The sequence below is a fragment of the Sciurus vulgaris genome (genome assembly GCF_902686455.1).
Source record: "Sciurus vulgaris genome assembly, chromosome: 16".
Taxonomy (NCBI): Eukaryota; Metazoa; Chordata; class Mammalia; order Rodentia; family Sciuridae; genus Sciurus; species Sciurus vulgaris.
In genome coordinates this window covers 22,494,438-22,520,887 of record NC_136477.1, presented here as the reverse complement: position 1 = coordinate 22,520,887, position 26,450 = coordinate 22,494,438, and the positions used below count along the sequence as shown (strand labels likewise).

Sequence of the window (26,450 nt, the reverse complement as noted above, 5' to 3'; positions counted from 1 at the left end):
GGGTGCTGTGAGTCATCCTTTCCGGGGGACCACCCACCAGCCGGGACCCTCTGACGCAAGACCAAACACAAGAAAAGGATTCTTTCAGGGAAGGGATGCACCTCAATCCCCAGACTACCAGGTGCTTGCACAGTATGCTGCTCCTAACAATCAGTGCCACCGGGTGACCTACGAATGTACTCATTATTCGAATGAGTTACTACCTAACTCTGTCGGGTGAGTCTCACCAGTTCCCCCAGGTTGACTGCCCCAGCGCGTCGGACTGGAAAACGCATGCGCAGCTGGTGGGCGGGGGCGAGGCCCCCGGGCACGCGCAAGCGCGGGCATGCCGGCGGGTGAGTGGCGCATGCGCGAGCAGAGCGGCCTTAAGAGCGGCTGCGGCCGGGGCGGCGCAGTCGGCCTGTCAGCCGGCTTCCGGGCGCGTCCGGGTGTTTGCGCTGCGGATATGGCGGCGGAGGAGGAGGAGGTGGACTCCGCAGACAGCAGCCAGGGGTGAGTGCGGCCGGCAGAGGGGTGCGTGATTCTCGGGCAGCGCCCAGGATTTGTGCCCAGCTTGGCAACGTCGGGCAGCGGCCTTGTCCGGCCCGGTGCGCGTCCGCGCGGTGCCCTGACGTGAAAACCCGCGCAGCTCTGCCCGGCGGGCGCGGTCAGCACCAGCCCCCGGGGCGTCCGAGGTGACCCTCAGCGCCGAGGACCGCTTGCTGTTGTGTAAGTGGCTCAGCCTGGCGGTTGGGTGGCCGCGTTTCCGGACCCGCAAAGGGACCTGGCTCTGCCCGGGCATGGACGGCGGTGACCGGCTGTCCACGCACCTGTCCTGGAGTCACTGTCCACCTCCTAGCGCCGCTGGGTCTTGAAGTTCGCGCTGCGCCTAGGCTAGACGGAGACGGAAAGTGCTGCGGGTGATTCCTTCCCAGAACCCGAGGGAAAAGGGGCGGCGCCTCCCCAGGAGTCCCGGGAGGGAGAGCCCGAGAGAAGCGGGGAGTTGGGGTGTCGAGGGAAAGGGGTCTGGGAGGTGGGCGTGTGGCTCTGAGTTCTGACTTACAGACTTTATGGAAAGAGGTTAACCCTTCAGATGTGGAAGTTTCGAAAGTGAAAATTCATCTTTCAAATGTAGATCCTTTACTGCCAAGCTGCACTCTTTACGGGAGAAGTGTGTTTGCGTGTGTGCGTGCGCTTGCCTTGCCTCTGAAAAGAGGCACGTGTAGGAACCTGGAAGGTGAAAAAATGTGAAGTTTTTCTGATTGAGGTAGACTGAGTTTAAATATTCTTTTATATCCGCAACTAACTTCATGCAGTTGCGAATAGAAGAGTAATTAGTTGGTGGAAAAGTTAAATTGCCATAAAGATTGCTTCTCCAGATTGGCACTTTATGTTGGAAAGTAAAGTTCTCTACTTTTCTCTTATAAATTAAATATTTTGACGATAGTTTTACTTCAGATGTGTGTGGGGAAGTTTTTTTTAATAGGAAACCTAACCTAAATGATAGAATATGAAGTATTATGGAGACGAGGGTATTTGGAAAGATTCCAGAAGGGGGAAATTGTGAAATATTAGAAACTAGGTTGTTCTTCTGAGTTTTGTTTATATAATGAAAGAGTTCACTGTTTTGGTTTATTGATGAACTTCCTTGATACATCGAGATGAGTTGCTGAATGTCACATGGTGGCAAGTAGGAACCTGTCTGGTACCTTGTATTCCTATCAGGTTTGTGGAACATTTTTGACTCTTTATGAGACTACTTGCAGGTGGAATCTTCTGGTCTTGTTATTGTAGGGTTTGAGAGTCTAGGGCACAACCATGAAAAAGGAGTTTATGGCTTTGATGATAGCTGGAGGTCATTGAGGGCACATCATTAAAAATCATTAGTGACTGACCAGCCATAGTCCCTGAATAGAGGTGGGTCTCCCTGGTATTCTTGGAAGTACACTTGAGCAGTGTCCAGTGTCCATTCTGGTGAACTGTACCAAGCGAGCAGAGAAGACTATGTTTCTGTTCCTGCTGGGTGTGGTCATACTAAACCTAAGGTCCTAGGTATTCCTGTTCCTATTTTGCAGTTGAATTTGCCACCAACAAGTAGGAGGGCTAGGATGGACCCCTTTCCCCCCAGCTGTCTGGAAATTGCTAAGGCATTTTCCCCATATTTCTGCTGCTTCTTACTTAGATTGGGACTGATGGAATGTTTGACTCTTGTTTTGAGTCAAGTTCCCTAGACTTAAGATGTTTAGGGTTTAGGCGGTGCCTTGGTTTGGCTATGTTGAAATTTAATCTGTCTGCATCATGAGATATTAAGAGAGTGGAAACTTAATCAGTCTATGATATTTAGAAGTAGGGCCTTTGGGAAGTGATTAGGATCGGATAAGGTCTTTAGTGTGGGGTCCCAATGTGTGTCCTTGTAGTTTCATAAGAAGAGAGAGAGAGATCAGACACATATACATACTGTATACTCTAATGCTCCCTGACTTTTGCAGTGTGATTCATATGCCACCTCAGACTTTGCCGGCAAGTTAAACCCCAATGTAGCCTCTTAATCTCGTGTCTCCTGAATTGTGAACCAAAATACCTCTTTTCTGATAACTTTGTCTGTGATGTTATCTTACGGACAACAGAAAACAGACCAGTACAGATGGGGAGATAACATTAACAAGTGAAAGAATTTTAAAACACTCATCTGACAGTTTTTTTTAAGTATATAAGTCTTATCTTTTCCTTTGTGACCTGAAGTGAGGATAGGCTTGCTGGGGAGCCATTTTGCTTTCAACATCAAACCTTTTCAGTTGCAATACAGTTGAGAAAGTGAAATGTAGCAAGAGTGGGAAAGACTTCTGTGAATGGCTATAAGGTTATCTCAGAGAATGATTAAATATCAGTGAAGTTAGAGGAAAGTTGTCACAAAATAGCTCATTTGCAGAATAGACTATAAAATGGGTGGTTTGCAGCGATGTACTGGAGTTGATTTGTACCAGTAAGCTATTGCTAAATTTTCAAGAGTTTTGCAGCAACCAGTTGCTAAATTCTCGGGAATTTTACCATCAGTAACTTGAAATTGGCTGTGGTAGGAGTATTTACACCATGAAAATCATCAAATACTATAAATAAGATTTAATAAAAGATTTTTCTCTCTACTCCATGCCTTAGTTGGCTTGCAAACATCATACTGCATTTCCATCAGAATTTGAACACAGTTCTTTGTGTTGGAACTAGAAGAGTGGGTTTCTTTTGTCTTAAAAACAACAACAACAACAACAAAAACCTACTTCAATCTGTGCCTTCCACCTTGCTGCCATCTCCCCTTTTATAACCCTTGCCACCTGGCTTCTTCAAAAATCAAGAAACTCCTCAGTGCCACCTCCCACTAGCATTTTATTTTTCTCAGCACTTCTCAGATCCTTTTCAATGTTTGATACAAACTTGATAGCTACTTCTTTTTGAAACTCTCATTAGACATTCTACCTCTTATGACATTTTGCTCCTTGTCTTACCTGCCATGAACAGTCAACTTTTATTAGGTTCTCTTAACTATTTTCTAAATGTAGTCAAATGTAGTGATTCTCCAAGAGTCTGTCTTCATCTTTGTTTTTACTTTGTGCTTTGTTTACTCATTCTGTGAACCGTCTCATCTGTGGAGGAGACAGATCTGTCTTCTATATTCCAGTGTTGCTTCTAACTGTTGGATGTTTATATCTGATTCATTAAATTTAACATGTTCAGATCAGGACCTTACTCATACAGTACTTCCCTTAAACTAGATAATACAAAACCAGCAAGACTCTTGACTTCCCTACTTTTATCAGGGCAATTACATTCTTTTGTTTATTGTTTTGTTTTGTTTATGTATTTAGGGCGATTGCATTCTTCTGATCATCCAGAATCACAAAGGTGACATTATTGTTTGATTCTCCTTCACCCCTTCCCTTGCCCCTGAATACCAAATCTCTTACCAAGTCCCCTGGATTCTAACTGTGTTTCCTTTCTAGTTCCACTGTTCACTGGGAGCCACCTGGTTCAGACCTTTCTCATTTCCTCCTCTGGATTATTGCAAGCCTGGTAACATGGCTTTTAGCATAGCTCATTTCATTCATTACTTCTACATGTCCAAAAGGACTTGTCCTGTTTGCAGCACAGTAGCATACCATGTGGCTTTATTATATGTCCTCATATACAGTGGCTTTAGTATACCTCCTCAACCTGACCATAGAGCTCTTTGTAGGCAGTGCAGCTCCCACCTGGCTTTTGAGTCTTACTTCTTCCCTGAGCACGGTACTCTAGCTAAGCTTTAGCCTTCTGGTTTCTTAAAAATGTTCCTTGTTCCCCTCTCATTTTTCTGTGGTTTGATTCACATTGTTCTAACCCAAAACAGATTGTGAGCCCCTTCTCTAAAGTCCATGGTATTTTTCTAAACTTTATTTATGGCACTTATATCAATATTTCCTAGTATAGATTTTGTATATTTGTTTTATCAGCTTAGTGAGAACAAGGGTTTTGTCTTACTTAAAAGTGATAAACCCTAAATGGGCTTTAAGCTTCAATACATTTTTGTTAAATTAAGCACTTCAACTATTGTAAATTTATACTGACACAAACATTAAGATCAAAAACCTAGGGGTTGATAATACATTTTGCAGCTGTGTGAATTAAGTTTTTTCATCATAAGATATTCAGAAAAGTTTGAATTTTCAGAGGACAACAATTAGGATCATGAACTTAAATTGTACTGGGGCAAATGGGAATAGGATTCTATTTCTTGACCTTATATGAACCATCCCATGCCTCACTGTTGTGCCTGCTCTCCAAAATGTCAATCACAAGCCAGCAAATGCAAATTTCAGTCCTGTGACGAAAGTCCTGTAACAAAAGATTGTAAAGTCCCAGAGGTGATCCACTTAATAGAAAACAACACCGGATAAGTATTTCAGAGACACTTGAAATTCTGAAGGAGTTTTTAAAGACTTGAACTATAGTATTTATAATAGCTGTTCTGAAACAGTATATTGTCTTAAAATAGCCTTTACTAACTGATAGAGTTTTAGTCTAACTGCATGGTTTTGTAATTCCTCATTCTTGATTGTGAGTTATTAAAGTAAATGGAGACATGATTTTATTAAAAATAACTGTTCAGTTTGAGGCATAGGATTTAAATTGTTATTTTATTTATTATCTAATGGATAAGTTTATATTTCAGAACTAACAACGAAATGTTACTCTGACTTGTTAAGCAATGTGAATTTAAATGTACACATGTCGCTTCTTCAGGTTTGTTTGAAGGTGAGGTCATGGAAGGGTCTGACTTTTGAATGGTGTGTTTTGCTGTGTGAGAGAAGGTAGGAAACAATTGGGTGGGAGGGATTTTACTAGCACATGGCTTGTCTAAAACACTGATTCACCAGCAACAAGTCTTTAAAAAATTATAAACTAGAAGTGGGGGTGGGGGTGGAGAGGGAAAACTCTTAAGTAATGTGTTAAAATTAGAGGGTCTGTGTTGACATTGATATGATGGTCAGTGATAACTTGAGTCATTTAAGTATCATTTATCTAAAATAAAATGGTGTATTAGTCACTTAAATTGTAGTTATATGAGACAGTCTTTTTCTCTTTCCCAAGAATAGGGTTTAAGAAGTCAGTTCCCAAGAAAGAAGGCTTTTAGTTGTGTTATAGTTTCCAATTTGGAAGTTTTCAATTATTTATTGGTTGAGGGATTGTTTCAGAATACATATGTAAACAACTCTGTTAATCTGTATATTGATAATAAAAATTAAAACCTCATGGTTTCTTTAAATGAGAGAATTAGTGTGCTTGCTTAGTTTAATTTATAGATAGCAATAATAAACTTACATGTTTTTTTCTTGACTGTACCAGTTTAGGGATGGAGACTATTTTAAAGAAAACTATAATCTAATGAAATCCTTTTTACTTATAACCTAATTAGAGATGTTATTTTGAGTGGCCAAGAGTGTGTGGAAATTGACCAGACTTCTGTATATTTTCTTCAGAATACTTTGAAACCTCTCTCACTATTTCACAATATTTATAGGTTGTGCAATGCAGGTTTAGTAATACTATAGATAGTCAAATGTCTTGGAGAACAAAACAGGGATTACCAGGAAACTTAAATGTTCATGGCATGGGGTACAGTGTTAATAATATTGAAAAACAGAAGATTAGGTAGAAAGTTAAAGGGAAAAACTAATGTTCATCTCTCAAACTCAGGATAAATACACTCTATTATGTTTAGCACATCTCATTTGACTTTCCTTAGAATTGCTTCTTCTAATGTGGTCTTTTGAAGTTTTTCTTACTCAGAAGTCTGCTCATTAATTTTTTTTTCCCCTCTATTTCCAGCTACAGTGGTAATGGAGCAAGAATACTTTTATTTGGTTTTTGATTGAATGCTTTAAGGCTTGGGTCCTTTGCCTTGCTAGTAATACTAGTTTGGGGCCATCTGATGGGGCTGTGTAGGAATCCTTTGGGACACATTCCTAACCCATCCTGGGGTTAACAGATATTTACTTTTGGAAAGTTGCAGTCCCTGTGGTGAATGACTTTTTTTGTTTGTTTGCTTGTTCGTTTGTTTTTTGGTATTACAATGGATACTTTGATCTCCTGAAATCAGGGTCTCTGCAGTGGATGATAGTGCTTACTGATTATTTGCTTAAATAAAATAGAGGAGTTAGGTTTTGCTTTTCTATTTATTTTCTAAGAGGCAGCCCTGTGTCTAGTTCACTGTTTTATAGATGGGCCATGCAAATTTTTACTTTAAGTTTTGTGACCTCAGAAGAATGGCTAGAAATCTGATAGACTCTGTCCTTACTTCCAGTCTTCCACATGCTCAGTCTAGGGACTGAGGAATAACATCAAATGGCATAGAAAATTCTGTGAAAAGGGGCAGGGTCTCTTTGAAAATGAGGTTAACTTACCCACAGGACAGAAGGCAGGGTTAGATGGGTTCGTTTTAGAGGGTTGAATCAACAGAGGTGGGAAAATAAGGGGTGGGAAGTTTTAAACAAAGGACAGTGAGTTAACAGGTGAATAAGATAGATCCTTGCTTTTCACTCTTTTGAAGTGTTCCTTTGAGCCAATTATGCATACGGCATATCCTGCAGACTACCTCTAAGACAGAAGTAAAGGACATTTCTATATAATGTCTATAATCTGGTTAAAGTAAACCTGGACAGAAACATTGTCAGGGCTTAGGGGAAAAGTGTTCCATTACAGATGAAAAAAACAATGTTTTATTATATTTTGCTAAGTATAGATTTTTTAGTTTAAATATACTTTAGCAAAACACACACACACACTTAAAGTGCTTTGATGGAAAGACTTCTGTGAACACATGAAGAGAGATTGCCTGTCTTCTTGTAGTTGAAGAGCCCTAATTTTTTTAAATTAATGCACTAGATTTACAAACACTGAGTTGAACTGATCATTAGGAAGCAGAATTCATGGGCAGATAGTCCTATCCTTTGAAAATTCATTTTGGGATAAATGGTAAGTTTGTGAAGGCAGGCCTAATTGCCATGTTATAGACTGGTATATAACTTTTTAAATTCAAGTACCTTGTACATCATTAGGATATAGAGTCTGAATTTTTTTTTAATGTAATTTTGTTAAAAGACTGAAACAAAGATTATGGTTGTGTTTTCTTTGCCCCAACTTGTTTATGATGTCAATTGGAGCAATAGTGGATTACAGTTCATTTCATTTTTTTTTTTTTCTTAACTGACCTCTGATTCTCTCCAGCAAAGAGATGATTTTGAGGGATATTTACTTAAGAAAGTTGATGAGATTGGGTTTTAAGTAATTTTCCTGGTGGTGCTAAGTTATATTGTTACAGTCAGAGACCTAATGACTGGTCAAAGACAAAGGAGCTTTAGCTCAATGATAGGTTACTTAAAAAACATAACAAAACGACTGAAGGTCATGAGATTTTTAAAATGTTAATTGCTTATTAAACACTTTGTTCAATAACTGAAAAATTGTTGAATAAATTGAGAAATTAATTGCTCGAGCCTCAACTCTTTTTCCTAATTTGTAAATAGGTTTACATATAGACCAATAGTAATGTTTTCTATTGTATTTATACATTGAGAATAAGTTACAGGTAACATTTGCAAAGGATGCCTAGAGGTCTTTGCATCTTGTCATTTTACTGCAGGAGGTTTGAAACTGACAGCATAGAACATTAGAGCCTCATTATAATGGAGACTGTTACATTTCTTTAGACCGATTCTGTACATACTGTTGCCATAATATAATTACTTGGCTATAAAAGCCTGACGAAGTACACTACTTATAGTGCTGTCCTTTGACCCTGTGTGTGTGTGTGTGTGTGTGTGTGTGTGTGTGTGCACGCGCGCGTTATGTAAAGTAAGGTGATCAGAAACCTAATAGCTACACTTTTTTTTTTTTTTTGGTTCTTTTTTAGCGGGTTCAGGTCCTTGCCCTGTCCATATGCCAGCTTATGTTAAAGAACCTGTGGTACTTTAAGTACTCTGCTTATAGAAATGAAACCCATCTGCCTTTCTTTTCACACTTCTGATATTTCTTATTTTCTTATGCCAGAGACCCACAGTTCTCAAGTCTTTACATGACCATCAGCTAGTTAATGTGTTTGGCACGGGGGCTGAATGGATGACTTTTCAGATTGACTTAGCCGTCAATGCGGTAGGCAGATAAATATTTAAATAACCATAGCACTAGTAACTGAATCTGTAACAGGGGCCGAACCTCTGCCCTTGGTATCAGAGTCAGGGATGATGTCTCAGAACAGGTGAGTCATTCTGGGCAGAGGTAAGAGCTGGACAAAGAGACATGTAGTATTATGAAGCTTTGGGAGTAATGAAGTACTGAGAAAGTATGGATTGTCAAGAATGATCTGTGCTGGCCTAAGGAATGTGGACCTTGTCTTGTGCATAATGGACAACTCCTCAAGACAGTTCAAGGACAGTAATCACCTGAGAAAAAAAGGGCTTTGGAGTCACTCAGAATTGACCTTGAAGTCTCTACTGTGTCATTTACTAATTGTATACCCTTAGACCAAGTGTTTTCACATCTGTGAGAGGGGGATAAGGCATACTGGGAGTACCAGATTGTAACATTGATCATTCAACAAGCATTGCTTATTGAGCACCTATTGTATTAATATCCAGAGAATTACTACAGGGAAGGAAGTGATGTAGGATGAACATTCACAACTTAGAAAAAGCTGGGTTTTGGATCAGCCTTTCCAAAATTTGTCATGTTTCTCTGCTCACACCTATTCTTATCCATGTGTTCTCTGTCATTATAGTGACACCCTAAGAATACTGAGGATCCTTATTACACCGTTATATCCAACTAATTACCAAATCCAGTGTGTTTTGCTTTTAAACATTCCTTGGCCATATGTTCTTGTTGTATCACTGTTGCCAAGATTTTGTTTCAGGCTCTTAACCTCTCATCTGGAATCTCTAGTAGTTGGTCACTTTTCCTCTTCTATTTAATTTTTCTTTCACTAGAAAGTTCTTATTTTGCCAACATGTACCCAACCCTTTTCAACTGTCAGATAGATGACTATTGAAGCTTTACCTGGTCTCAGATTATTCAACTGCTGCTGCCAGGCCAGGAGTTGAAGGCTCACCCTCTCCTAGCAAAGTGTGTAGGTTCTAGCCGCTCTGCATCTTTCTTCACCTGTTGCCTCAGACCTGCTTCCTTGTTTTCTTTCTTTGGCTATCTTCTGAAACATGGTTGGGTGGTTTTTTCATCTACTGTTTACTAAAAGCCAAAGCTGTTTTGTTTTTCTATTAACAGTTAACTAGTTTACCCTAAGCAGATTTTACGCAGGCATCTCCTTACATTCATACTGGGGGTATGTTACTACTTTTTCCTCATGAGATTTGGACTTCTTTCTTTTAACTTTGATTTTTAATAAGGGCTCTCTTCTCTCAACCCCCATGGCAATTGCCTTTTGTACTTGCTGTGAACCTGCCATACAAATGAATCTACTTTAACTTTTTTGTATTTCTCTCCTGATAAGAGGCTGTCTTGGATTCAAGGAAGAATGCTTTTTTGTTTTTTCTTGTCCTGCCCATTTTTAGCCTCGACTTTATTATTTGGAATCTGACTGTCCATGAAGATAAGATGGACTTTGATATGTACTTGTAGGTACACAGGCTGAAGTTGAATATCTGTTTCCCAGTACTTCCTACAGTGCTTTAGACCTGTTGAATCACTCGTGTCACTTGTAGCTCACTGTCACACAGGTAATAGGTTCCACTGCTGCTTTTCTTCTGGGTGTTTAATAGTTGGGAGTTGAGGAGACCATGAACTTACCCATTTGCATTTTGCTTTTGGTTCTCTAGGTCAGGATGGCTAACTGGTTGGCTTCCCACCTGGTGCCCTACATCGACATCACACCTTAAAGAAGCTGAAGAGAAAATGTTAAAATGTAAGGTTTTCTTCTTGTAAGTTACCAGAACTATTTACTAAAATAGATCTATTATATTGCATTGCCCTGAAACTGGAGATAAGATTCCGTGGTGTGTTAGCTATTGGCAAAAGAACTTTTTCCTCTTCTGTGTCATGAAGTGCCAAAATATGGTGGGCCAGAGATTCTCAACTTTAAACTCTTAAATTAGTAAGGATCCCAAGCAGCTTTGTTTACAGGTTATTGTTATCAATATTTACCATAACAGAAATTAAAATTGAATAATTGAAAATGTTAATTCATTAATTTATTTGAAAATAATAATAAATCTGTTGCAAGTTAAAATAAGTAACATGTTTGTAAAAAAAAAAAAAAAAAAAAGATTAGATACTCTCCAAACAAAAATGTAGTGAAGAAAGTAATGTTGTTTTATATGTTTGCAAGTCTCTTTACTGTCTGGCTCGACATAAGACATCTGTATTCTCATATCTGCTTCTACATTCAGTCCCTTGGGTAATAATTTATCATGTGATCTCTGGAAAACTCTGTTCTCAGAGAATGAGACTGAAAAGGCAAATAAAAATTTGCTATTAATTGTGAAAACAGTTTTGACCTCCTCAGAGGGTCTCAAGGACCCCTATATACTTCAAAAAACATTCTAGATGTTACAGAGCCTGGTATAGTAAAACAAATACTAGATTGGAACTACATAACCTACATCAGTCACCAGCTGGCCTCAGGATCTTGGACTGGCCACTTTGCTCAGCTTTTCATTTCTTAACCTGTAAAGAGAGAGGGTAGGATGATCCACAGAGTTTCTTACAGCTCTAGCATTCTAGGATGCTTTAGTTCTATGTTTATGCTGGTACGGAAACCTTTCTTTTTGTTGTTGTTTGTTTGTTTCTTATAAGCACTGAAATTTTATCCAAACTTCTGTTAAGGCATTCCCAGGTGGGTGTAGTTTTTGTTTTTTTTGTTTTTTTTTTTTTTGGGGGGGGGGGTGTAGTTTTAAGTACTGGTATTTATTGTTCCGTTTTGTTGACTGGATTACATAATGTGAATCATATGCACGATTATTTTGTACATATGTGTAGATGTTCGTTCACACCTATTTTTCATCCTCTTTACCATTAATGAATTTTCTTCATGTGTATTTGAGGATTCAGTGCCTAGTTAAAGTCACCTAGGAAAGGATAATTAGTCATTTTACATGGATTTTTTAACATAAAAATTAATTTCTACTTACTCCATATGTTTCTACAAAACTGTGAAAGTTGTCATTATGGTTTATAAAAATAAGGAATTGTTGTAAGGAGGTTAAAAAAAGGGTGGTAAACATTCAATCATGCATTTAACAAACATTGATTCCCTATTCCTAGTACTAGGGGTGCTAGTAGGAATGAGAATTGGTCCCTGCTCCAGTATCAGACATGAAAGCAAGCAACTAATGCAGTAGGACAAGCTGTCTGCTAGACATTACAGATCATTTTTATGGGAATACTCAGGCAACTGTGTTCAAAATGATGAAGTGATTGGGTTGGGTACTAATGCCAGATCACCTCATTATCTAAATTAGTGGCACCCACCCCTTAGGGTCATGGGAGTTGGGAATATTCTGAATGAATGCTGGATTTCTTCTTTGCCACTGCTCTGTGAATACAAAACCTGAAACTATTTGTTTGATTAAAGAGCAGAAATACCCAGTTCTTCTTGTTTTGTCCACTATAGACAAATACACACAAATAAGTGGTATAAAGTTGCTAATTTAATGTAAATGAATCTCAGATTTAGTTTCAAGTATAGTTAACTTTAGAGGGTGTTCATGGTCTTTAGTCTTGTGGCATTGAACAAAAGTAAGAGTTTTGATCTGTAAAATCATAATTATTTACATTTTCTGGACCATGCTAGACTTGAACTCAGGTTGCCTGGTGCCTCATGCTAAGGAGTTCCTACCATACATACCCTGTCACCATTTTTCTACAAAGCATTGAATGACTTAAAATTTCAGCTTTGTGTTTAATATGGATATCTTTTTTTTTTTTTTTTAAATAACAGAACTGGGTATATCTACCACTGAGCTGCGTCTAGCCCTTTTTGACTTTTTGTCTCACTAAATTGGCTAGGCTGACCTCAAACATTGAGTCTTTCTGCCTTAGTCTCCAGAGTAGCTGGGATTACAGGTGTGAGCCACCCTCCCAGCTAATGGACATCTTTAATCATTCTCTAAATTCATGAATCTTTTCATGATTCCTTCAAACCTGACTTCAACATTCAATGCTTAATCCATCAAGTGTTCTACAAATTCAAGGTGGAATTCTTTTATTATTGTCTGCTAAGCTAGTATCCTAAAAATAATGGGCTCAGTGACCACCAAGTTCTTTGCATGGAATACCCTTATATGATAGAGTAGAAAGAATTCAGGAGGTAATGTGATTTGCCAAAAACTGACCACAGATCTTGGGGCTTGTCTGATCATTTAGAATTACTTGTTTCAATAAAATATGTCTTCTTTCTTTTTTAGGGCTGAAAGAGTAAAGGCTAAAATCATATGGTTAAATACCATATGGTTTCTAGATTACTAATTTTTTTATTGCTTTGAGTATCTCCTTCTTAGAAGAGATGAAACTAAGCAGAATTTCTCTTATGTTTTCATTAGGTGTCCCCTGCACTTACAAAAAGGAACCTGTTCGTATATCTAATGGAAATAGAATATGGACACTGAAGTTCTCTCACAGTATTTCAAATAAGACTCCACTTGTTCTCCTCCATGGTTTTGGCGGAGGTCTTGGACTGTGGGCACTAAATTTTGGAGATCTTTGCACTGATAGACCAGTCTATGCTTTTGACCTCTTGGGCTTTGGACGAAGTAGTAGACCCAGGTTTGACAGTGATGCAGAGGAAGTGGAGAACCAGTTTGTGGATTCTATTGAAGAATGGAGATGTGCCTTAGGATTGGACAAAATGATCCTGCTTGGACACAACCTGGGTGGGTTCTTGGCTGCTGCTTACTCACTAAAGTACCCATCAAGGTAAGTGGTGGTGACAGAAGAGATGGATCATAACCTTGATTTCCAAGTGCTGGTCTCTGGTTTCCATGTTTGATGATTATTGTTGTCCAAGCCTTTCAAGATGGACATTCTCTTGAAGGACCCTATAGGCCAAATATCCACAACCAATGGCCAGTTTAGTAGTTGAAATAATGACATCAGACTTCCTGGTATACAAGCTATACATTAGTAAGTTTGATAAAGGACTTTATAGTTGTTATTTAGAAATGTATAAAATTTAGTGTATAATTTTTAAGCCACAAGTCAAAATTATTCTGGTATTATTATCATTATTAGGCCTGTGGATCTAGCAGGCTTTTCTTAACCATTTCTGAATTATAGTAAATTGTAATGGGAACCACAAGGTTAGAATTTGAAGATCTAGGAACTAGTGCTATCTTTGTGACTGGAGCAAATCATATAACCTCTAAACTTTAGTTTCCTTCATAGGGTATCTGGCATGGTTTTTGATTATATAATTCCCTGACCTTTCTCATTATAGAACTGTATTGCAGTCATTGAATTAATGAATATTTGCTTCAGAACTTTTCTAGCATTATTTCCTTTCTTTACCTTAGTTTTTTATGCTATTTCCTATTCATGTTGCTACTCTGAGAGGAATTTGCATTAGGATATAAGAAAATCAAAGAAAAACATCATTGTTTTGCTTATCTTTTGGAAAGAAACAAAAAAATGAATAGCAGTATTTTTGTATATTGCCAATGTATTTTTCCATTTATTTTAATTTTTAAATGTAGAATTGCAACAGACTTTGACATTGAGATCTGTGAGTGAAACATGGGATGATAGTCATTTTCACAGTGCCTATATGCACTTCGTATGAGGCCACCCTATTGCATAATTCCAGGTGTGTCGTTCTACACAGCATTTGGCATGCTGGGCAGCAGCCCTGTGTGCCAAAGTTTTCTTCCTCTTGGCAGAGATACTTTTTCTCCCCAGATGCATTATCTAAACTTCAGCAATAATACCTGGTGGAGAGATTAGAGTTCTGTATATGCTAGGTAGTAATAGTCTTGTCAACTGGCAGCTCTGTTCTCTTTCAAAAGAAACACAGTTGTTCTCCTAGTTAGCATTTTGGGCTTATTCTCTAATTCTGTCTTAGTGATAGATACCTCGCTGTGTTTTTGGAAAGGAGAAGGAAGTGAATGATTTCCTGGTATAAGACAGCAGAGCTTTTTGTGGGAGTTGGTCTTCCTTTGTTTTTTATTAGGTGTTTGTTATGTCTCTTGTAGTATTTGTCATGTGGTATCTGTGGAGAGTTCAGACACTGGTCATTAATTCTTAGAATCCTGGCCTTTCATAGTAATCTACTGATTAGATCATTTGTTAAGATTTTCTTGTGCAGTTATGAAATGCTCTTTTGAAATAGGGAGACTGCAGGGCTCCAGAACAGAGTGAACACTTTAAAACCATCATTAAAAGAAGAATAGCTACAGGTATCTAAATCAAGGCCAGTGATCCCTGCATTAGACTGACTACATTTTAGAAAATGATTTTTGGATTGTTGTACTTAATGCTAGAAATAAAACTTGAGTACTGTGTGAGGAACAAGAACCACTAAGTAGTAGGAATAGATGTGACAATGCTTAGAATAATTAGCATGTCTAAATTCCTGTGGTTGCCACCAAAATATTATACTCAATTAGAGTGTGTTGGACATTCCAGACAATATCCTTAACTGCATAAAACTTAAATTATTAAACACAAGTTAATTTCAAAATAGTGACATCCTCTATCCCAATCATGATTACTACGAGTGTATGTGTTCAAGTTAACCTGGAAGTGGGGTTAAGCATTTGGTGTTCCTTCAGGTTGGCCCCACTACTGAGTACACAGTTGACTGCTTCTCTAGCACACACACAATCTCTCTACTGTTATCAAGCAGTTGACTTTGTATCAACAAAGCAAGTGCAGAACCAACTACTCTAAATGTCTCATCCCACTTTTTCTTGGTCCAGGTAGCTTTTTTATTATGCTGTCATAAGATTAAAATGAATCTTTGAGTTTCCAGAAAGATCTGAGGGAGAGGAGGGAAAGGGGTTTGGAGGTCAGTGAAATTCAGATAACTTCTTTTGTTCATGGTGCCTTTTTTGTGTCTGTCTCTCTCCTTCTCTCCCTCTCCCTTCCTCCCCGACCCCCTCTTCCATTCTTCTTCCTCTCATTCCTATTCTTCCTTTCCCTTTCCCAGTGAACTTTGAGACATTATACTTTATTTTTAGACTTTTCAGATATGACAAATATAATAACCTTTATTTTTTTTCTTTTAGGTAAAAGGACATCTTAATTTCTGTTGTTCCATGCATGGAGGGGGAAAAAGGCAACATTATTTTCATTGTTGACATTTAGTGTCCCAATCCATACCTGTTCCCCTCCTTATCTTTTATGGGCAACCCATTCTTTCATTCTTTGTTTTTAAAGGACAGTTTGAACAGAAGAGTGAAAAAACCTAGTTTACTGTGTTTGCTTAGGAGGAATTATTATGATGGGAGCCAGGGTAAAGGGAAGGAGGAGAAAGAGCAGTAGGGAGATGAATTCTGTCGAAGAATAATATATGCATGCATGGGAATATCACAGTGAAATCCACTTATTTGTACAATTAATATGATCAGAAAATGCAGTTGAATATCAGAAAAAGGATTCTTACGATAGAGAGCAAATAAAACTAATCAATATTTACTGATTATTTGAGTGCATTAGCTCAATGTGGGTGGCTCATTTATATGAGCAGCTAAGTGCCTCTGTGTGTTTTATAGCCTCACTTGCATAATGATCCCATATTCCCCCAAGATTCTTGATGCCGATTAAAAACTGAGTATTGCTGATTATGGTAGAGCACACCTGTAATCCCAGCAACTCAGGAGACTGAGGCAGGAGGATTGCTAGTTCAAAGCCAACCCCAGAAAAAGCAAGGTGCTAAGCAACTCAGTGAGCCCCTGTCTCTAAATAAAATAAAAAATAGAGCTGGAGATGTGACTCAGTGGTTGAGTGCCCCTGAATCCAATCCCCAGTATCAAAACAAAAAAACTGAGTATTAAGCACTTATGATACTTTATATAGAAGTACCTGATGGTTCTTTCATGAATGAAATACTCTAATATTCCAGCAGGTTGGCTGTGTTTAAATAGTGTTGAGTGATTTTGTGTTTTGAGCCATTTTGCTTCAATTCTTTTTCTTTAAAAAGAAAATGTCTGAAGAGTTAGCTGAGCTCCATTCATATTACACATTTGTTTTGCTGGGTGCAATAGTGCATGCCTATAATCCCAGCAACTCAGGAAGCTGAGGGAGGAGGATCCCTAGTTCAAAGTCAGCCTTAGCAGTTTAACAAAGCACTAGGCAATTTAGCAACTTAGCAAGACCCTTAGCAAAATTAAAAATAAAAAGGGTTAGGGATGTGGCTCAGTAGTTAAGCATCCCTGGGTGTAATCTCCAGAACCCCCCCCCCAAAAAATGTTGCTTTAAGTCACATCTATCTTTTTATAATAGATGGTATTAATCGTATCTAATTAAAAGAATATCTCTGTGTTTCATCTTGTCTTTCATTTATTCATCCATCAGGCATATGCCAGGTATTATGCTATGTGGTGGAGTGGCTAGTGAGCACAAGGGAACAAAGCCCAGAATCCCAATGTGTGTTTACCATAAGGTTTACCATATGCTGGGAAAGAGATGTGCATTAAACATCCACATAGTAGCAATAACAGCTGCAATGAGTGCTGTGTAGGGAGGTGGGCAGTGTCGTGAACCTGACCTGCTCTTGAGGTCCAGCAGTGGTTCTCTGCAGAAGTACTGCCTGATCTGAAGTCTCAAGGGGAAATTGGGTGGCAATATTCTAGGCAATGTGACAAATTCCAGAAGGCTTATACTAGGCAGATACCTGAATTATTCTGCAAAGGCCAGTGTGACTGATGGGCAGAGAAGTTATGAGTTGCTTAGGAAGTGACTCCAAATGAGGGCACACACCCATGCTCCTACCCCAAAACAATCTTAGTTCATCTCATTTGTCTTGCTACAATGTCTAATAACTAGAGATGCCATCTGTAATTTCATTATCAGATTAATGTGCTGGTCACAAACAGTAGGGCCACTCTCTGTATGAGGTGTTTTGGGCTGCGATTTGGTAAAACCTGCTTCATAAGAGAGTAGAGTAAATCAACAGTAGTAGCCAAAGATAACCATCACTTTTCTTTCCTTTTTTCCTTTTCCCTTTCTTCCTACTCCTGCTGCTTAGGACCTCATACAAAGACTGTTGGTGTTTTATAGGGATTTGTTATAAACTAGGGAAAAGGAGATTATAGAAACTTTTAACTTAGAAAATGTTTAGCAGAGATCCAGTCTGAAGTTAAAATGAGTAGGTTATAACTATTATTCACTAATGAAAGGTTTTCAGATAATTTTATCTTGAATAGTTTCCCATTGATGTGGCCTGGCTCTGCCTCCTGATTATGCAGACCTGGGCTAGCAATTCTTGCTGGGTCCTCTTGAGAAGAAAAGCTGTTCCATTTGACCTGGTGTTGGAGGAACTTAGGTCGATCTCTGCAGACCTTCCCTGTCGCCCTACCCCCAGTGGAGTAGAGCCCGTGGGGATATCTGGGCTAACTTCTCTTTGAGAATGCTGCCTTCGTGCACTGACTTGAGTTCTTTCTGATTATTTCCTGTTCCTTTCCTTGTTCCATTAGTCGGTTTGGGAATTAATTGGTTTTGTCACATTATGTCCAGTTGGCTGTTGAATTTCTTGAAGTTCAGGTGTATATACCCTTGTTAGCATTTAGACAAAATCAAATCTCATCCCAGTGTTTTGGTGCAGGCATTATCCACAGCTTTGTCGTTAAAGCTATAACTTGCTCATCATCTTCGAACTCAAGGCAAAACCCTAGTGACTAATATTGAGAAGAATGCCTTTCTGTGTTTCAAAAGGGATGGGTTGTTCTCTTTCCTGCCCTGCTGGTTCATTGTTTTTCCTGTAGTTTAACTCGGTCTCTAGTTCTTGACCAAGATGTCTAGATAGGATGACTCACATACCCTGTCTTATTAGATCCATTCTTTACCCTAAATGTGAACTAACAATCCCATCAGGGTGTCCTCTGTAGAATATTAGAGTATAGGGTATGGATAATTATCATAGTTTAGGTGTGCATTAAAACCAAGTAACTCTTATCAAGTGAGGACTTAATCTTTTCATTAGGAGCAGGTAAAGGAGAAGACAGCCTGGGAACTCTGTCCAGTACATAATAAGCGTGAGCCAAAACCTGCGATCAGGCTTTCCTGAACAATGAGGTCAAGTGACTTGTTGCTCACCAGGCTGGCCACTGTCTTCTTGTGCCCCCTGGAATAAATTTTACTATAGTAGTTTTTTCTATTTTTGCTACTATAACTAGTTTACATTTACTGGATACTTATTTGATTGCCACCAATCTAAGTGCTTTGTATGGTCTATCTTATTTAAAAATCTTTCAATAAAAAAATCAATTATTTTGTGAGGTCTTTTACTTGTAGTCAAAGCAGATAACAGGAAAGTAAGTATAGTTTAGATTGTAGTTGTAGAGTTTTTAAAAATTATTTTTAAACATTTTGACCACAACCCTCAGTACATATTGTGTGTGTGTGTGTAAACAAAAATTTTATGGGACAATACTTATGCTGTTATTCTTTTCTATTCCAGATAATACAGTTTTATTTAAAAAAAAAATACCAGACTGGTTCTTTACCTTCTAAATGGATTTTATTAACCACAAATAAGTAATGGCCTGTGAGATTAATAAAACAAATACCACCAGTAATGTTCTAATGTCATCTGGGGAACCAGATCAATCCAGGCTGAACCAACTCCTAGGCTTACTCTATAATTATAAAGATGTGTATATTGTTATGGATAAGGAGCAAAAGGAAATATGGGAAAGCATAGTAATCCACATTGACTGAGCATCTGCCATGTGCTAAAGCACCATGCTAGGTTCTGAAGACACAGAATTCAACAATTCTTGGGCCAATTTACTCCTTTCCAAAAACAAAAAGAGATTATTTGCCCTAGTATATGTGTGGTTTGCGTACTTTATTAAACTGACATTTTTACATAGGGGTGATATTTTGAAGATTATATTAAGCAAGGGAAGCAAAAAGTAAAGCAAAAACAGAAATATCATTTGTCTAGAGGAAAATGAGACTTTCCTCCCTCAAGTTTTCCTCTGTCGTCCTACTTCTTGGGTCAGTAGGCCAGAAAGAGCATAGAAAAGACTGGACAGAATCCCTTAACAAATTTGTAACAAAAACTTAATCTTTTAGGGTAGGGTATGTTTAATAAAGAGTTCATCTTTTTTAGGAGATAATTCAATGATGACTAATACTGGCTATTTCCTAATATGAATCCTTGCTTCTTTCAGCTAAGTGGCTGTTTATCAATTCCATTTGCCCCTCTGGGATGCTTCCCCCTCCTGAATATCAGTGTGTGGTATAATAAAATAAATTTGGGAGGTGGCCAAAATATAAGACAGTCTTTATCATAAAAAGAAAAACTCACTTCCAACCTCTTTCCTATATATTAGTAGAAAATATTCTCATAAAATTTTAAGGCTGTAAACTGGTGGCACATGCTTATAATCCTAGCTACTCAGGAGATTGAGACATAAGAATCACAAGTTAGAGGCACACCTGGGCAACTTAGCTAAACCGTGTCCCAAAATATAAAATTAAAAGAATTGGGGGTATAGCTCAATGATAGAGCACCACTGAACTCAGTCCCCAGTACCACAAACAAACAAACAAACAAAAAACCTTTTAGGCTGTAAAAGCACACTAAATATATGGAACTCTCTCATTTCTTGTATCTCCACTCAGATTCATAATTGTATTCCATAAATCTTCTCAATACTTTGAAATCTTGAGTCCCCTGCTAGAGCTGGCCTAGAGTTTGTAAGTTAAGCTTTGCCTTTAGCTATATGGTACTTAGGATATTTTTAGTAGAAAAAGTCTGCTTAGTAAATTTGTTGCCATCTGTTTGTATGCTGGAATGGGAAAATGGTTTTAGCCCCAGTTCTACCTTAACTAGCTTTGTATCCTGAGGCAGGTCATGATGATATGTCTCAGCTTCCTTCCCATCTGTGATGAAAGATTGGACCAAGTATTCACCAAGGACCCATTGAGCTCTGTGCTGAGTCTGTTTTAAAACTTTCCATTTGAAAAAATGCAATCAAAGTAAAAAACTCATTATCTGATCCTTATAAGCACCGACAAAATAATAAAAGATTTGATATAAGGAATAATGCCATCTATACACGTTTTAGTTTCTTTACCTTTCATTTTCACTTATGACTTAGGAAAAGGACTTTAGAATCATTATGGATTCATACTTGAGAAATTTTGGCAGACATTCATTGGCTTTTTGGTTACAGTGGAACATTGTATTGCATCAGAAGACCTTTGCGCTCAGTTTAGAATCTGTATGATGTGTAGAAGCATGACAGCCACATGGAAGTACTCTGATAGTTCTGGTTTTTCTTCAATGGGAACAAGTTTCATAAGATGGAAAAATTAAAACTATTAATGAGATAATTTTATATGAAGTTGAAATTAATACATCTGTTGTGTAAAAAAGAAATTTGGGAAAGGATTAGGAACAGAATGTAATGCCAGTATGTCATGGTGTCACAAGTAGAGTAGATAGATTGTTCCTTTTCACAAGATTCTAGACTTCAAAACTAAAGGACACATTTTTAGTTCATGTAACATCATTCTTATATTTGTGAGAAAGTTCACTTTAAGTTCTTTTGAACACACCTTAACTCCTAACTTTTCTTAAAATTGTTAGAAGATTGATTCATAGGAGATTATCATTGGTATCTGAGGCTATTTTATTATAGTGTGATACTGATCTTTAGTCATTTCTGCAGTGTCAAGATCTATGGAATCATTTGATTTTTTTCTGCGTGGTTATTGATCTGTATCATCTGCCAGAATGTAGCCTGGACAGGTGATCTCTTTTCTCAAAAAATAATTTTGTACCCTGCTTTCACACATCTTTTGTTATCTACTTGTAGATATTTTAAAATTAAGTCCTCTCTCTACCATACACCTCTCAAATCCTGCTGAGTCTTAGGAGTTTAGCAATCAGTCTTCTCTTTAACATGAATGTTTTTGAAAGTGATCCATTCTACGTTTATTGTATAAATTGTTAATTCTTTAAGAGGCTTAGAGTAAATTTGCCAAATGAGTTTGTCTGTTCTTTCTTCAAAAGGGTTAGTCATCTCATCTTAGTGGAGCCTTGGGGTTTTCCTGAGCGACCAGACCTCGCTGATCAAGACAGACCAATTCCAGTTTGGATCAGAGCCTTGGGAGCAGCATTGACCCCCTTTAACCCTTTAGCTGGACTCAGGATTGCAGGGCCCTTTGGTGAGTCCTCATGTTCTAGGAAAGCAAAATGTTGACAGATTAACAGTAGACGAGGCAGGTGCCCCTTGCTTGTAGTTGGGGGTGGCAGAGGTGATGTAGAATATCGACTGCACCATAAAATTATTGGTGGAATGGTATAATTCCTTCAGAGATAGGAAGGAAGAACCAGTAAAGAAGCGAAACCTTCAAGAGTGGGTGGTGATACAGAAAGATAAACTAGCCAGGGGCTAGGGCCCCAGAATGAAAAATTGTGGCTGGAAGAGACATCGGCTCTTCAACCTCTTTCTCTGGAGGCCTTGCCCCTGCCTCACTCCTCAAGAGGGGCTGTGGGGCATCAGGAATGACCTGAGCAGAGAGTGTTGCATTGTCCCAAACAGAAGCTCTGAGTTTATTTTCCCACATAAATATTTATGTATCCCAGTTGACCTCATGCAAATGCTAGTGTGTTGTAGTCATCGAGGGGATACAAATTATTAAGTTAATCTTATGTACCAATGGCTCTGTTCATTGGTCATGTTCAGATAATTCATTTTCCTGCAAAAACAAGTCCTAGGAAACTAACATATATGTTTTTGAGCTCCTAAAGTGCATCTCTAAGTCAATATACTGCACTCTTTAATTCTTATTTTAAACCTTCCGTAGGGAAATTGAGGAGAACAACTGCCAGGATGTGTGCTTTTTTTACATCTAAAATGTATATTTGAATACATGTAGATGTGTATACACACAATACTTAAATACTTATTATGTGAGCAAGCATTAAAATTTTTGGTATTATTTAGCGTGTAAGTTATAATTTAAAATATACATGTTTTTATTTCTTATTTAATAGGTTTAAGTCTAGTTCAGCGGTTAAGGCCTGATTTTAAACGGAAGTATTCTTCAATGTTTGAAGATGATACTGTGACAGAATACATCTACCACTGTAATGTACAGACTCCAAGGTAAGGTTCAATTCTAAATTTGCTGTGTTTATGCAAACGTTTTTTTTTTAAATATGTGAGTTCAGATTTTTGTCAGTTAAATAAATTTAAAAGGACAAATGTCTAATACTTCTTAATTACTCATATATTAATAGAGTGCCCACTATATAAAACATTGTTCTGAGTTCTGATAGGATATTAAAAAAAAAAACGAAGATGTACTTTCTTCCCCTAAAGTGCTTTCTTGCATAAGTTGAGGAAGTCTCAATCTTAAGAATCTGTAGGAGGTAATTGGATTGTGAGTTCAGAAAGCACACAAAGCAATATTTCCCAAAGAGTATAAATGTTTCACCAAAACAAAGGGGTGCTGTTTAAACAAAAGTAAATTGTCTTCTGCACTATGGATCTTCTTAGAACCTTTACTATACCTGAGGGTGTTGGACCTCCCAAGTACATGGGAAATGCTTTGCAGCAGTTTTCAAGTTCACTTGATGATTGCACCATTCTTTTACTGAGCAACTCTTAACATCTGAATATCAGCATGAGAAACACAGCTGCAGTTGGTGAGGACTGAGTGAGGGTTGGGCGGAGTGGAGGAGGGATTCTGCACATATGTTGAAAGAGATGAGAGGAAATATACAAGTGTGTGCATAGTAGCCAGAGAAAGCAAGGAGGCCAGACATCTTTTTAGAACATATGACTTAAGGATGTTGGGTGCAGGGTACCAGTGGAGAAGGTAATCGAAAGATAGGGGACAGGTAGGAGGACAAAGCCCTAGAGTTTTTAGAGTGGCATACGGAGTGAAGAGCTGCAATTCTTGTGCTTTGTTGTGCACCAGAATTATTGGGGAACCTGTTTTGAAGACTGATTCAGCAATTCTGGGATTTATCTCAAACAGTTCAAATACTTCAAGCAGTTTCTAGTATTTTTTTTTTTTTTTCTAAAACTAAGACCTGGATACAAGACTGGGAGGTTCAATGCAGAGACATCCTCCTTCCCTTTTTATCCTCCTTTTTTATCTCCCTCGGAAAAAAATATGTCCACCTACTTTATTGAACAGATTGAGGTAAATTGAACAGAATTGGTAAAATGCTCTTGGCAGCTACTGCTAGTTATAGTTGTAGCTTCCATCTTCTCAGTAAAGAAGGTTAGAAGTTTTCTGCTAACAGTGAGGGAGGCTGGAGGTTTGAGATCCTCAAGGGATTGAGTTTTTGGGCAATCAGGTCTGGTGATTTAGGTCTGCACACTTTATTGAGTTGTTACAGCAGTTTTTAGGGGGCTGTTCCAGGAACATTGATCCATTTTCCTGTGTGGTCTTGGTGTTTTACTCTACACTTCTCATTTCATGATTACTTATGCTTGTGTAGTCCTCATTCATTGTTTTTCTTCTAATGCAGCTTGGTTTGTAAAAGGCAATTCAGAATGATGCCTAGTCCTTCCAGAATGACAGAAATGGCCAGGCGTGGTGGTGCATGCCTGTAATCCCAGAGACTTGGGAGGCTGAGGCAGGCAGGTTGTGAGTTTAAAATCAGTCTCAGCAATTTGGCAAGTCCCTAAGCAATCAGCAAGACCCTGTCTCTAAACAAAATATAAAAAATGACTGGGGATGTGGCTCAGTGGTTTAGCATATCTGAGTTCAATCTCTGGTTTAAAAAAGAAAAAAAAAAAAAAAGAATGCAGAAATGGACCGATCATTGGAATTTGCAAGAATATGTTCTTCATTTAACTGTGATATTTCTTCCTAATTAGTAAATTCTACTTAAGCTAAGATTTTTATTAAATGCTGGAGAAGCTAAATGTGGGTGTGCTTTGATAGAGGTGAGACTGTGATGCATATTCATCTCCAAAAGTTAAGCAATGTGATTTTCTCTTTCCCCTTAAAGTGGTGAAACAGCTTTCAAGAATATGACTATTCCCTATGGATGGGCAAAAAGGCCAATGCTTCAGCGAATTGGTAAAATGCACCCTGACATTCCAGTTTCAGTGATCTTCGGCGCCCGATCCTGCATAGATGGCAATTCTGGCACCAGCATTCAGTCATTACGACCACATTCATATGTGAAGACCATAGTAAGTGTGTGGCTTGGTTTTTGTTTACCATTGGAGGTGAAATTCCTCTTATGATCTCCCTTAAAGTGAGATTTTTGTGTTGTCATGATTTCACAACCAAGCTATACCTACAGTCTTAGACAGAGACCTGATCTCACGTGTGAAGGAGGCAGGGTTTGAGCCACACAGATCTTCATGTCCCAACAGCGAATTACCTTTCTGAGGGGCTTTCTCGGCTCTATAGAGAGACTAAAATAAACACTGGTCAAGTAGCATCTCAGCTAACTTCCACCCTCAAGACAGCACATTCTCCATTTATTCAGTTTCTCTGTCAGCTCATTCATTAGTGGTCAACTGAGAATGGGGTTGGGGGTTTTTTTTTGGGTTTTTGTTTTTTGTTTTTTTTAGGTAGAGAGGGTAGATATTAAAATTTTATTAAGGTTCAGTAGATTTTCCTACTTACTCTTAAATCTTTTTGATATCAATACTTGATAGTTACCATAGCTCAGTCTTTCTTACTCTTTTATCTTATTTTTTTTTTAATATAGTGGCTCTCACTTTTATTTTTAAGCTTCTTTGATTATATATCATTGTGTTTTATTAAATGCTTCTACACACTGACCATGACTGCTTTTCTTTCCCCAGGCTATTCTTGGGGCTGGGCATTATGTATATGCAGATCAACCAGAAGAGTTCAACCAGAAAGTAAAGGAGATCTGCAGCTTGGTGGACTGAGCACACTGAAGTCCTTGTAAGAACACCTGGTGACTGATAAAATTCTTGAGCAATAATCCACAGTACCGTGAAGATTGAAGAATGCAACCCAAGAACCAGGCAGTCTCCTTGACTGCATCTTGCACATTTCTTTTTGAAGTCATTTGCACATTTAAACCATTTAGTGCCTTCTAGAAGAATTGGCTCTCCTTTCTCCTACACAAAATTGAAATACATAAGAGACTCTAAATTTAATGGTTTTAAATAAAAGGTTATTTATCCCTCTGTACTGAAAATCTGTAATTTTTCAACTAAGATTTTTTTTCATTTTTTACCTAACTTTGCTAGTCAGGTACTTTTTATAATGCAGTCTATATTACAAATTCAAAGAAGTGATTTCTGGGTCTGTTTTGTTATGTACTATAGAAGTGCACTTGATATTCTTTGTCTGATTGTATTTACCACATCTACTAACTTAAAGTTAATTCAAATTCAGTTTATTTTTACGTAAAAGTTTGTCAATTGTTTAGAATCCTTCACCTGATTTTAAATGGAGTGACAAGAGCTGGGTTTGTAGCTCAGTGGTAGAGAGCTTGCCTGATATGCAGGAAGCCCTGGGTTCAATCCCTAGCACAGAAAAATACCTGTAATAATGATTTTCTAAAGATTAAATGAAGTGACAAAATAGGTTTTTAGTTAAAAGGATGGGATTCAATCACTAGCATTAATTTTTCTGGTTTTTCTCTTTTATATTTAAAGCTGCAAACCCATGTTCAGCATTTTAAATGTGATGCAATCTGTAACAGCATAACTCCTGTTAACTTCTATGTATAGCACAGTTCTATACTTCGAAGGAAGAATGACATTAATGCTTAAGGGATTCAAATAGTGAAAAACCTTAACCAAAAATCCAAC

At 38.1% G+C, this 26,450-nt stretch overlaps 1 protein-coding gene across 3 annotated transcripts; it reads left to right on the top strand.

Moving 5' to 3' along the window:
- The first annotated feature begins 344 nt into the window (after nucleotides 1-344).
- On the top strand, nucleotides 345-25,824 carry ABHD5 (abhydrolase domain containing 5, lysophosphatidic acid acyltransferase). 3 transcript variants are annotated; one of them, XM_079115859.1, is made up of 7 exons: nucleotides 345-492; nucleotides 10,335-10,420; nucleotides 13,056-13,428; nucleotides 21,695-21,849; nucleotides 22,682-22,793; nucleotides 24,656-24,842; nucleotides 25,467-25,824. In XM_079115859.1, the coding sequence occupies exons 1-7, from the start codon at nucleotides 347-349 to the stop codon at nucleotides 25,554-25,556; spliced, it is 1,149 nt and encodes a 382-aa protein (XP_078971985.1). In that variant the 5' UTR covers nucleotides 345-346; the 3' UTR covers nucleotides 25,557-25,824. The 3 variants fall into 3 exon arrangements, with proteins under 3 accessions (XP_078971985.1, XP_078971987.1, XP_078971986.1); XM_079115860.1 differs by lacking the exon at nucleotides 345-492 and adding an exon at nucleotides 5,221-5,318; XM_079115861.1 differs by lacking the exon at nucleotides 24,656-24,842.
- Nucleotides 25,825-26,450: the final 626 nt, after the last annotated feature.